This window comes from Mus pahari, chromosome 13 (genome assembly GCF_900095145.1).
Source record: "Mus pahari chromosome 13, PAHARI_EIJ_v1.1, whole genome shotgun sequence".
NCBI lineage: Eukaryota > Metazoa > Chordata > Mammalia > Rodentia > Muridae > Mus > Mus pahari.
The window spans coordinates 75840429-75853761 of record NC_034602.1 but is presented as its reverse complement, the minus strand read 5'-3'; the positions used below and the strand labels follow the sequence as shown (position 1 = coordinate 75853761).

Sequence of the window (13333 nt, the reverse complement as noted above, 5' to 3'; positions counted from 1 at the left end):
CACAAATGGATGAGAGTAACCATCCACTTTGTGGTTTCATTTAAGGCATGATCCACAATATTGAATACATGCCTGGCACAGTTATAAAGGACAAAAATCTATGGCCAAACAAGTCATAGGCTCTCAGGGAGATTATACTCCTATTTTCTGGCTAAATGGACATAGACTAAACTGCCTTCTAGTGACTGATCAATATATGTATAGACAGGTATATCTCTCATCTCTCATCAGAGAAACTTCTTTTTGGTGATGAATACAGATAACTCCAAGTTCTAAAAGCACAAAAAAACAAGAGACTACTCTGATCATTCCTAAACAGAACACCTATATCTCAATCTCTGCTTTCTAGAACCAGGGATAGAAGAGGGGGTAGAAGGATCTTGAGACCAAGAGCTGTAGATTACTATAACAAAACAATATTTTCTAGATGTGACAGCACAGTTGTACATATGAACACAGCAAGTGTGGCAGTATGTACAAGAGATATGTGACATCTTGGCATGGTGGGGGTGGTTAGGAAGTCCAGCCCTATTTGAGGAGTTATTGATGACTGGTGACTGCTAGGAGCGGAAAGTAAATTTTCTTTAGGAATGTGGCCCCTGAAAGGCTCTAGTACATGAACCCAAATTCATACAAAGACAGACAACACTAAGTAGACTCCTTTGGATTAAAATGCAGAACAGATGAACTTGGGAAGAAGAGAATAGTGGTGGGAAAATGAGAGAGTAAATGGAAGAAAAAAATGGGGGACGGGTTTGGTTAAAACTCATTGTGCCCATGTATGAAATGTTCAAACAATAAAATGAAAGGAAAATCAATTTTGAAATTATTAAGTACTTTAATCCTCACAACAACTTGGAGAGTTGAGAGATATAAAACTACCACAATTATGTAGATAAGGGATTCTCAGGGAATCCCTCTGAAGTATAGAGAGGACAGAACCAATCCATGTTCAAATGAAGACTTGAAGCCTGGGTTTCTAGTACTAATTTGTCTGCTCTTCTAAACACTGTTTCTCTATGAACTTTACTATAAGAGCTATTCATGGTATATTTCTATGTATATTTCCAAGGGGTTACATCTGTGTTTTATTATGTAGAATCAATAATGATAAGGACTTTAGAACATAGTAGATGTCTTACATCACATCTTAAGAGTCATAAAGCTGCCTTCTTACTTGCCAAATTAAAGTGTGAACAGATAAAACCAGAATAAAAATCCCTCTAAGTTTATAAACTAGGAAGCTGTTTTTTAATTTTTAGTTTTAAGTGTTCTATACTTATTACCTTCATCGCAATCAAGATTTTATTTTAGATTTGTAGAGAGACTGAGCAATAGAGTCAGCTAAACTAGAATGAGAATGTGTTCTTTATTTGTCAAATCCAAAACCAGGAAATAACAAAAGTTTAAAATAAAAATATCTTGAATGATCAACTCTGAAAATCATTATACCAATATATGGATAAAATATTTTAAGAAGTAAATAATAAAAAGGCCAATCAGAAAGATACTTTTTTCTATTTAACGCCCAGTATAAGGTTCAAATAGTGGAATGTTTCCTTCTCTATCAATTTATATACTTCATAGTTTTTGTCTCCATTTAACTTTAACATAAAGGAAATAAAAGAAAACCAGGCAGTATGTCCCCTAAGAAAGCTAGAGAACAAACATACTTGATTCTTTTCCTTAAAGCAAAGGTAACACACAGTACTATCAAATCAAAAGGCATTTCTATTTGCATTGAACTCATATGTGTGAATTTCATGGTCAAGTCTGGAGAACTAATGGGAATATTTAAGGGCCCTAGATATTTAAATAACATCAAAATAAAATGATCTTTATCAAAATTTGAACTAACTGTATACATAAAATGACATAACACATGAAATAAAACATTTGCTTGCTGCACATCTGACAGAGGATTCATACGGAGAACATAGAAATACCTGAAAAAACGTAAGAGCCATGAGACCAAACAGTCTTGTCATCGACTACCTACAAAGACTACAAACCAATACATATATCTTATCCACTTGACAGGAATGGTAGCTCATGTCTGTAATAGAACTTGGGAGCCTAAAACAGGACAGTTTTCACAAGTTTGAGGCTAGTTTGGGCTATATAGTCAGTTCTAGGATAGTCTGGATAATGCAATGAGAACTTATAACAAGACAGCAAACAATATATTAAAAATAAAATACGGTAGACAAATTAACAAAGTATATTGCATACTTATGAATGTTTTGAATACATTTTTTTCTATTATGACCACTTTAAATACTTTATAGCATCGTACCCAGCACAGTAATTTATGAGCTTCTGAGTACTTTGCTGGATTTTTATGAATGTTTTACTTGGAATATTCTAGGTTTTTTTCTGTGCTAAAGCATGTGGAATAAACAACTCATAGGAGGAACGGTTTCCATTGCCTCATGGTTTTGGAGGTGTCTATCCATAGTAGACTTTATCTCTTGTTCTTAGAATGTGGTGATCATGGGAATTATGGCTGAATTGGCTGAATGGCATGGCAAAACATACATCTATCTATCTATCTATCTATCTATCTATCTATCTATCTATCTATCTATCTATCTATCTAGATATATCTTTACTTCATGGGCTCCAAGAACCAGACAGAAAATGGCCAGGGACACGACGGACTTTTCAAGTAAATACATTCCCCCATCCCCAGTGACTTACTTCCTCTGACCAGCCCCATTCCCTAATGAATTATTCATTAAAACTTTATTCCATTGATAACTTAGCATTCTCATGGTTCATTTATCTCTCAACAACACCATCTGGGGATCGAGTGTTCAGTACATGGAGCACTTGAGGAAGTAATCCATATCAAAACCATAAGATGATGAACATTACTTCCTATCTGATTGAATTGTATCTGCCTGCTGTTACTGCAGGTTGTACTTTACAGCACAGACATCTGAGGTAAAACTTCAAGTCTCATGGGACAGAAATTATCACTTGAATCTTAGTGAAAGTAAGTAGTCAAAGATTGATGAACTTTGTTTTCAAAATTAAATATTGCTGTGGTAGAAGAAGAAGGAGGAGGAGGAGGAGGAAGACTCCTTTTCATCATGGTGCATCTTATGATGCAATGTTTACCTACCATCACACTGGTTTTGATAAAACTTGATTCTAATTCATGATTTTTGAAGGGTCAGGCTATAGGAATGAAATCAAGATAGCATGGAGAGAGGCAGACTAAGAATACAAATGAATGACAACCCTAGGTAATACACAAAATAAAAAAACAAGAATACTTACTGTCATGGACTTTGGAAATAAGTTTAGTGTGGCTGAGAAGGAAAGCTGTGCTCATGGGAACGTGGGACTTTTTCTTCTGGGAGGTGCAGCTTCAACTGTAACTGTTGCTTCCATTGCAACCATATAAATAGGTATTGGTGACACAAGAAAAATAAAGGTGTGTGTTGTTTCCAGATGTCTCAGCATCAGCCGTGTAGTAGCTTCATTGATACCTAATTGGAAGCACGTTCTTTTCCTTTAATTGTCCGCCTCTTTCCTAGAAGGTCAAGAATTTGCCTGGAAAGCCACACAAGTGACCCGCCAATCATTTCTTTGTCTCACACCCTGTCAATCACTCAGTGAGGCTTAAGGATTAGAGATGGATTTATGTTTTTCTTTCCATCCCACGCTGCAACCTCAATCCTGGCATATGGCATCTTGCTCTTGGATCTTCAATGTGACCTCTCTCTTGACATACCATGACTTGCCTAATCCCCATTCCTACTCATACCTGTGTGATTTATCCTTTATTCAAGACCTGATTAAAATTCTGGCTGCCCAGCTCCTGCAGGGAAATTTCCACCTCTCTTTAAATATATATATTAATATATATATATTAATATATAATAAATATTCATAAGTCAACCTATTCTACTGTTTCCTCCTTTAGTACTGTAGTATTGGGAAAGGCTTCCTGTCTGCATATACTTCATAGTACGTATGTTCCTTAGTGCAAAAGTCCAATTTTATCTATATTTTTAATTCTGACACTAATTATTAGTAGAAAGTGGTTTCTCACAACTCACTCTTTTAGTTTCTCTTTTTCACACACTCTCTCTCTCCATATATATATTTTATTTTACTTTATTTTATTTTATGTTATTTTATTTATGCATGTGTTTTTGCTTACATGCATATCTGTGCACCACATGCATACAGAACCTGCAGAGTCCAGTAAAGGGCATTTGGTACCCTGGAACTGGAGTTAGAGTTAGTTGTGAGTTACCATGGTGGGTGCTGGAAATCAAATCTAGGCCTCCTGGAAGAGCAGCAAATGCTGTTGACCACTGAGCCTGTATGGTTGCTTTAAAAATCAAATCATTAAGAATGTCTTAAGATTGTTTTTTAAGTCTTATTAAAGTCTTTTGTTGTTTAACTGATTAAAACTTATGTAACTATGCAAACTTGTGCTTAAAATCCCCCTTATTTAAATGGTGGAAACTATTATTTATGAGGTATCGGTTTTTAAATTTAGCCTTTATATTTCACTAGCAAACTTTTAAGTTGCTAGTATGCCACACAAAAATCAGTGCCAAGAAATGATCACATGGCTAGAACTTTACTAAAAGGCCGGCTGTGCTCGTGGTTTGCGGGTGGGGAGGGATGCACACTACACAGTGCTTTTGTTGAGAGCCAGGTAACCCCGTGTTCTTAGCAACACAAATTATTTCACAAAGGAACGAACATTGGAAACACACACGAGCGAATTTTTGAATTGTTATGTTTCGTTCTGTTATCACAGACCAGTTGAATTTTCAGAAACTGCATACCCACGACTCGAATATCAAAGAAGACAACAACAATTTTGGGACCCTATACGACTAGCTCTGTTCACACTGGCAATTGTCGCAATCATAGGAATCACAATCGGCATCGTCACTCACTTCGTTGTTGAAGGTAAGCATCCAGGTCACGTTTCTATCGTACAAGTGCGCTCTGTGCTTCGAAATTTGACATTTTGATGACATTAAATGGTAAATATAATATTTTAGTGACGTAAAAGTATAGTGTGCTCAGAACACAAAGCTTGTATTACACATTTCTACATAATAAAATTTTAAATTGCCACTACACTGGTAGGCAAATGTAAATGAAACACAAAGAAGATTTTATATATATATATATATATATATATATATATATATATATATATATTCAAATTATGAACTTGCTTGCCCTTCTCACAATCAATATATTAATAAATCACTTCTAAGAAGCTTCTGAGAGCTAACTCAGTGGAGCCAGCACTAGCTAGCTCCCAGCTATTCAGAAGACCAAAGCAGGAAAGTGACAAATTCAAGGACCTTCTGAGTTACAAAGTAAGATCAGATCAGCCTGTTCAAGCAGACAGCCTGCCTCAAAGCTTAGGAACGATGCTGAGAGTGTTCCTTGCTCAGTACAAGAGCAATTGCCTAGCAGGTGTGAGGATGCAGATTCAAATCCCCAGTGCCACAAAGAACTAAAGAGACAGAGACAGAGAGACAGAGACAGAGAGACAGAGACAGAGAGAGACAGAGTGGGGGGGTGGGGTACAGGAGAGAGGTGGATTAGAACAATGGAAAAGAGAGGGGAAGGAAGGAATGAGAAGGAAGAGAAGGGTAAAAGCTTGTAATAAAAAAAAAGTTACCCCAAAACACTTTTAAAAAGTGGGAAGAGAGGCTGCTAGGTCTTGCAAACTTTATATGCCCCAGTACAGGGGAATGCCAGGGCCAAGAAGTGAGAGTGGCTGGGTAGGGTGGGGAAGGGTATAGGGAACTTTCGGGATAGCATTTGACATGTAAATAAAGACAATATCTAATAAAAAAAAAAAAGAGGGAAAGATGCTGATGACAAAAAAAAAAAAAGACAAAAAAAAAAAAATTCAAAGCCAGCATTTTATCTGAAGGAAAGTCAAATTATTTCATGACTGGCAAGAACATAAACCTCAGAACTAATTTCTATCTGTATGCAAAAATGGTTAGTGTCACAGCTATGTCCACTGTCTTTTGTCTTTGCATCTTTGTAAGCATAAATAAATGTAATTTTGTTTAAAAGGTTTAAGGACTCCCACCAGTCATAATAATAACACCACAACTGAACAATGTATAAAGAAAACAACATGGGAACAACAAGATGAACTAACCAGTACCCCCTGAGCTCTTGTCTCTAGCTGCATATGTAACAGAAGGTGGCCTAGTCAGCCATCATTGGGAGGAGAGGCCCTTGGTCTTGCAAAGATTATATGCCCCAATACAAGGGAATGCCAGGGCCAGGAAGCAGGAGTGGGTAGGTTGGGGAGCAGGGTAGGGGAGGGAATAGAGGACTTTCGGGANAGCATTTGAAATGTAAATGAAGAAAATGTCTAATAAAAAAATTGTTTAAAAATAAAAGAAAAGAAAAAATGAAAAATATCCAAAATTCCCTGCTATTGTCGTTGGCTCATTAATAATACTTATTTGACAAACCCAAATAAGATCACTTTCCATAATTTTATCTTTCTGGTCGGCATTGTGGGCTAAAAGTTAATAAAGTATGATTATGTTTAAAGTACTTTCCTGTGCCTGTAGTTTCAGAATTTGGAAGGCTTAGGCAGAAGACTCGCAAGGCCAACCTGGGACACACACCAAGTTCTTAGTCAGCGTGTGCTGTACGATGAGACTATATCTTAACATAGCAAGTAAATACAAAAGAACCTATACACCCTTAATGCTGTAGATATTCAAGGAAGAAACAGGGAAGGAACAATAAAAATAATATTTACAAGTTTTCTAAATGAACTATCATAATGGTTGGGAAAGATATTCATCCAAAGAGGTCCACACCCAAATCTTCAGAATTTGTGAATGTTACACAGCAGAAGAGACATGCTGACCATCATAAATAATGTTGAGATGAGGATATTAGCATGAATTTTCTGTATGTCCCCTAATTGCAAGGATCCCTCTAAGAGATAGGGGGGAAAGGTTGAAGGAGGGAAGGCACTGAAAAAGAATGGGAGAATGTGTCAGGTGACAGGAACCAAGGGATGAGGTCACTCTAGGAAATGACTAGGCACAGATTTTCCCAGAAGGACCAAACTCCACTACATGAAGACTTTAAACCTACCAACTGACATGAGACTTCCAGAACTGTATAAAAGTAAACTTATATTGTCTTATATTTACCACAATTTCCTTGCTTTTACTGTATTTGTATTTTAATAAAATTTATAGATGCTAAAAGACTATCAGTCGCTATGTATTTTATACATATATTTTAGTATACATGTGAACTGTATAAGGGTTTGCCTAGACAACATGAAGATGTAAAATTCTCTATCTATATAAACCCTGGGCTAGGTAGAGTCTTCTTTTAAGTTGGCTGTTTATCTTTATTTCTTCTGCATGTAAATTATGATTGCCACAAATCATCATCAACGTTAGCATTTCCATGCCTTTTTATAATAGTTAATTTGGTTCAGGTAGCATCTACATTGCCATTTTAATTTCAATTGCATTTACATGATCAGTAATGATGTTGAGAACTGTTGAGGACCAATCCATAAATTGATAGGACATTTGTGTTTCCTATAATTAAAGTGTCTGTTTAAAATTTTTTATCTCATTTTCTTTCTTTTAAATTATTTTTATATCTTTCTTTCTTTTTTATCTATCACTTTTATTTTTTTACAGTCTGGTCATTACCCCCTTCTCAGTCTTCCCTCATCATATTCTTCCTCCCCCCTGTCTCCAAGGAAATGTCCCCACTCACCAACCACTCCACCCCACCCCATCCCACCAGGCCTCCCCACTCCCTAGGGCCTCAAGTGTCTCCAGAGTTAGGAAGGAAGGGGGGAAGGAGGGAGAAACGGAGGGATGGGGGAAGGTAGGGAGGAAGGAAGGAAGGAAGGAAGGAAGGAAGGAAGGAAGGAAGGAAGGAAGGAAGGAAGACAGATAATTCAATACGAAAATGAGATAATCCAAGTAAAGATGCTTTAATCCCACTTGGGAAGGAGGAGAGAGCAATCACAGGAGGCAGACAGAGGGAGGGACCAGGGTGGGAGAGTGGACATGGAGGGGAACATGATCATGTGTGGGGTGGGGGGAGGGAAGAGGAACAGAAAAGAAGTCATGAGAACCAGCAGAATGAATGGAAATATGCAACTTTGTGGGGTGGGAAGTTGGGGGATCCTCTAGAAAGTACCATAGACCTAAGAGGTGAGAGAATCTCAGGACTCAAAGGAAGGGACCTTAGATAAAATGCCCAACAATGGAGAGAGGGAAGTTGTAGAATCTGCCTCCAATAGAAAGACAGGGCATCAAGTGGAGGGATGGGGTTGCCATCCCACAGTCACAACTCTGTCCCAGAATTGTTCCTGTCTGGAAGAGCTGCAAGAACAAAAATGGAGAAGAGCCTGAGGAAAAGGAGATCCAGTGATAGGCCCAAATTGGGATCCAGCTCAGGAGGAGGCTGATGCTATGATGTGCTTACAGACAGGAACCTAGCATGGCTGCCCTCCAAGAGGCCCAACAAGTAGCTGAGACAGATGCAGATACTTACACCCAACCAATGGACTGAAGTCGGGGACTCCTGTGGTTGAATTAGGGAAAGGCTGGAAGAAGCTGAGGAGGATGGTGACCCTATAGGAAAACCAGCAGTCTCAACTAACCATGGACCCCTGAGATCTTTCAGACACTGGGCCACCAACCAGGCAGCATACAGGAGCTGGTCTGAGCCCACCCCACCCCCCCATGTACACAGCAGAATACTGCCTGGTCTGGCCTCAACAGGAAAAGATGCACCTACCTAACTCTGGAGATACTTGAGACCCTAGGGAGTGGGGAGGCCTGGTGGGAGTGGGGTGGGGTGGGGTGGTTGGTGGCTGGTTTAGGTTCTGTATCCCTCAATGCTAGGAGTCTTAAGGCCACCCTCATAGATTCCTGGGGGTTTCTAGCTCATCCCAGAGATGCACCCCAATCCAGTTGTATCTCCCAGTACATACTCTCTCTTTGTCCTGCCCCCATGCCTCCTGTCTCCTCCACACACCCCTCCCCCACCCAGTCTTCTCCCTCTATTCACCCTCTTGTAAGTAGATATTAGTCATAAAGTACAGGATAATCATGCTGCCAACCACAGACCCCAAAAAGCTAACAAGGTGGCCCAAGGTGGGAGGAAACTCTTAAGTCTTAATGTTACATAAAAAGGTAAAGGGTGTCATTTGTAAAACTGCATTTTCATGAAATTCATAACCTTTTTTTTTTTTTTTTTCAAGACAGGGTTTCACTGTGTAGCCTTGACTGTCCTGGAACTCACTCTGTAGACCAGGCTGGCCTCAAACTCAGAAATACTCTTGCCTCTGCTTCCCAAGTGCTGGGATTAAAGGCGTGTTCCACCACACCCGGCTTCCATAACCTAATTTTTGAGACTATTTTAAAACTTAGTTTCTTGAAGCTATAATGAGTTCATCTGCTTTGGGATAGCCCACTTGTTTACTCGCTGTTCAGGACCAACTCTACTTCCATGGATGTAGTTGTGTTTTCTGATGAAATATAGAGACAGATGTGCCATGGTTTTAATCTTAGGCTCACTAGCTTGGGTGATTTTGGACATTAATTTCTATTAACAAAGCTCTAAGAAGTCCTTTTAATGTCCAAATTCATCACTGTTGAAATTATCAGAATAGATACAGACAAGCTCAGGACCAGTGTAGTATAACATATATCTATGTGTGTGTGTGTGTGTGTGTGTGTGTGTGTGTGTATGTACATATATGTATACATGTATATATAGTACATATAGTATATACATTAATATTATTATACAATATAGAATGTCTTACAAAGTTTTTTAAATAAAGATTTAAGTCTCTATTACAATCATCCTTACCTCTACAACATTCCAAGGGATAGTTGTACCCTACTGGTAACACTAAACACAGAATCACTGGCAATTTAGGAATAAATAGTGTGGAAAAAAAATAGTCTCCCAAGGAGGAGCACACCAACTGGTTACCCAGTAACAGTGTCAGCCCTGAAAACATGCATACTGGTAACATTATATGGACTAAGCAGGTTATATTTATGCATTTATGAATATGTGTGCATGTGTGTATGGTCTCTGTGTGTGCATGTATGTGTGTGTGCGTGTGCATGTGAGTGTATATGTGTGTGCATGTGCATGTGAGTGTGTGTGTGTGTGTGTGTGTGTGTTTGTGTGTAGCCATGAACTTGAAAGAGAGCAAGGGGGTATACATTTGAGGTTTGAAAGAAGAAAAAAGAAGAAGGGTATAATATAACTATAATTCCAAAAAAAACTCAACGATTTTTCTTTGTACAAGATTTAACTAAAGTACACAGTTTAAAACATGTAAGGGTTTTAGAGTCAGAGAAAACTTGTTGTGACTCTTTGTTTTGCTGAGTCCAGACTCCATTCATATGATATGGAATATTTGCATCAGCAAGATTATAAAATAATAATAATTCATAACTAAAGTTTTCATTATTTTTGATTTTTAAAGTTACTTCTTTCTATTTTTGAGATTATAATATGTAAAATGTATTGAAATGTAGATAGATATAGACATCACTGAAAAAAAAGCGGTCATTTAAGTAAATAATAGAACCTGTTATAAAAGAACTCAGTTATGGAACCGTGTGAAGATAGAGATATTGCTCGGATCCATTAAGACACCGCATGTAAAGGTGAATGATTAGAACTTGTCTGTTCAACATATGCTAAGCACTGATTCATTCATCTACTAATCTATGAATAAGGATGAAGCCATAATCTTAAAAGTAAACTAGATATTTAATTAGAACGGAGCATAGATTACTTAGATAAAAGTCACTGTTGGTGCATTTTTTTTCAGTGTTTAAGTTTGATTAGCTAAACTACAATTTTAAGAAACAAAATGCTAACCAGGAATGGTGGTACACAACTTTAATCCCAGAATTTGGGAGGCTGAGGGAGAGGCAGGAAGATAGATCTCTTTGAGTTTGGGGGCAGCCTTGTCTTCATAGTGAGCTCCAAGTTAGCCAGGGCTAAGTAGAGATATTGTGTCTAACAAACAAACAAACAAGCAAGCAAGCAAATATGAAACCCATAAATCCTTAGGATAGTTAACCAGGAACTCTTCAAAGTAGAGTATAGGTTGTTAGTTCAGCGTGGATACTCCAAATAGCATCTTGAAAAGACGAAATGTCACAGATAGGATGAAAGTAGCATAAAACTTACGAAGAGACTTACAGAGTAAGTAATGGTAGAAGCAAAATCTTGGGGGAGATACGAAATATAGAAAAACAGAAACAGTTTTGTTCTGTTATCATTTGAACACAAATTCCTAAATACATAGAAAAGAAAATAAAGGCTGTCCATGACACTTTACCAGCTTTTGGGACCCCTTTTCTCTTTCTTTCCTCTTTCCAGATGTCCATCCTTATACAAAGGAGGTGTCTAGTCTTACTGCACTTTGATGTTCCATGTTTGGTTGATATCTATGGGAGGCCTGTCCTTTTCTGAAGGGAAAAGAAGAGGAGTGAAGGGGAGTGGCTTGAGACAGGAAGAGGGAGAGGAAAGTTCGGTCAGGATGAAATAGAGGAGAGAGAGAGAGAGAGAGAGAGAGAGAGAGAGAGAGAGAGAGAGAGAGAACACAAGCAGGTAGGCAGGTTCCATGAAAGAAAGGATGTGGTATGTCAAAATAAAAAGGTTGGGCCTACTTCCGATAGAAATGGGAAAATGGAAAAGCTTCAAGTGGGCAAGTGATATTGCCAAATTTGTCTTAAAAACAGCTCTAGACAGGGTTGATTTATACATAGGAAATATATGTGAGGAAAATGGTAAAAGAGGAAGCAATACTCATATGAAGGTTGTAGATTTTGCTCTCAATGACATGTACATAAACTTGATCACTGGCGTAGTAGGATTTATGTAGAAGATATATTTTTAAAAACTTGGGCAATTACGTCATGCAAACCAAGTGTGTGATAAACTTATGTTAGTAGTCTCAGGGGGAGTAAAACATATGACTTTTGTGGTTTCGTTTGATATTGATTTTTCATTATGTGTTGCAAGTCTAACTGTAAGAAAGTTATGATATGCGTTTACAAGAGGAGTGTCAGTCAGTGCTCTTTGGGAAATGAATTTTCTTTTTGGCTGACTGCAATAATGGAATTACAAAATGGACTTCTTGTTTAGTTGTACAGTAACTTTTGTTCTAGGTAGAAGCAGACTTAGCCGAGATTGGAGAACCTAGTAACCTTGATCTTTCATTCTTGCTTTTCAGATGACAAGTCATTTTATTACCTTGCCTCTTTTCAAGTCACAAGCATCAAATACAGAGAAAATTATGGAATCAGGTCATCAAGAGAGTTTATAGAAAGAAGTCATCAGATCGAGAGAATGGTAAGCTCAATAGGAAATGCTGATTTTCAACCGTCTCACAACCATGTAGCGATTTGACTGTTCAAATTTGCTATGCTGGCAGTCTATATCTCATTGAAGATTTAATTCCCTGTTTATTAACTTTTACAACAGAATTGTGCTGCATGTATTTATTTTTCATTAATGATTTTGCCCATTTATTAATAAACCTATATTGATAATAGGCCTAGAAAATGATCTTTTTCCATTTATTCCTTGCTTTTAATTATTATTATGTGATATTCATATGGTCAGGTGATCTCAACTTTAAAATGTGTGGATAGCAGTGTTTTCTCATCAGTACCTTTTATGCTGCATGAGAAGTGACTTTCAGTTCTGTATCACTGACCGTTAAAACCCTGCTTTTGCCCTTTGCATTTAAACTTCATGGTATGTGCAACTGACTCACATGTCTGTTTGAATTTAGGAGTTAAATTCATTTCCTCCCTAATATAGAAGGCAGTGTTCTTAGCACTACTATGGACAGTGGTCCCTCCCATGCTCGTCTGTCAGGTCAGCTCCACCTTAATTCAAGTTTGAACACATTACCTGAGGTGTGTGTGGCCTCTTCTGTTGCGCAACTACTGTTCACTCTGTCAGTAGCATCTGCTGTACTATTTATTATATAAGTAAACAGTGAGTGTTGGTTCTAGTTACATTCGATTTTTAGGACTGCCATAAAAATTACCACAAAACTAGGGGGTTTAAAGCAATAGAATTTTTCTTTAATGGCTTTAAAAGTCAAAAGAGGGGAAGAAAGCAAGAAAGCAAGAAAGCAAGAAAGCAAGCAAGCAAGCAAGCAAGCAAGCAAGCAAGCAAGCAAGAAAGCAAGCAAGCAAGCAAGCAAGAAAGCAAGAAAGCAAGAAAGCAAGAAAGCAAGAAAGCAAGCAAGAAAGAAAGCAAGAAAGAAAGA

At 37.8% G+C, this 13333-nt stretch overlaps 1 protein-coding gene across 1 annotated transcript in view; it reads left to right on the top strand.

Annotated features, from left to right (window-relative positions):
* LOC110330758 (transmembrane protease serine 11F) overlaps positions 1 to 13333 on the top strand; it is an 81557-nt gene that overhangs the window by 42890 nt on the left and 25334 nt on the right. Inside the window, exons 3-4 of the mRNA XM_021211056.1 lie at positions 4787 to 4941; positions 12284 to 12402. Coding sequence (XP_021066715.1) covers positions 4787 to 4941; positions 12284 to 12402 — 274 coding nt within the window. The remainder of the gene's footprint in view (positions 1 to 4786; positions 4942 to 12283; positions 12403 to 13333) is intronic.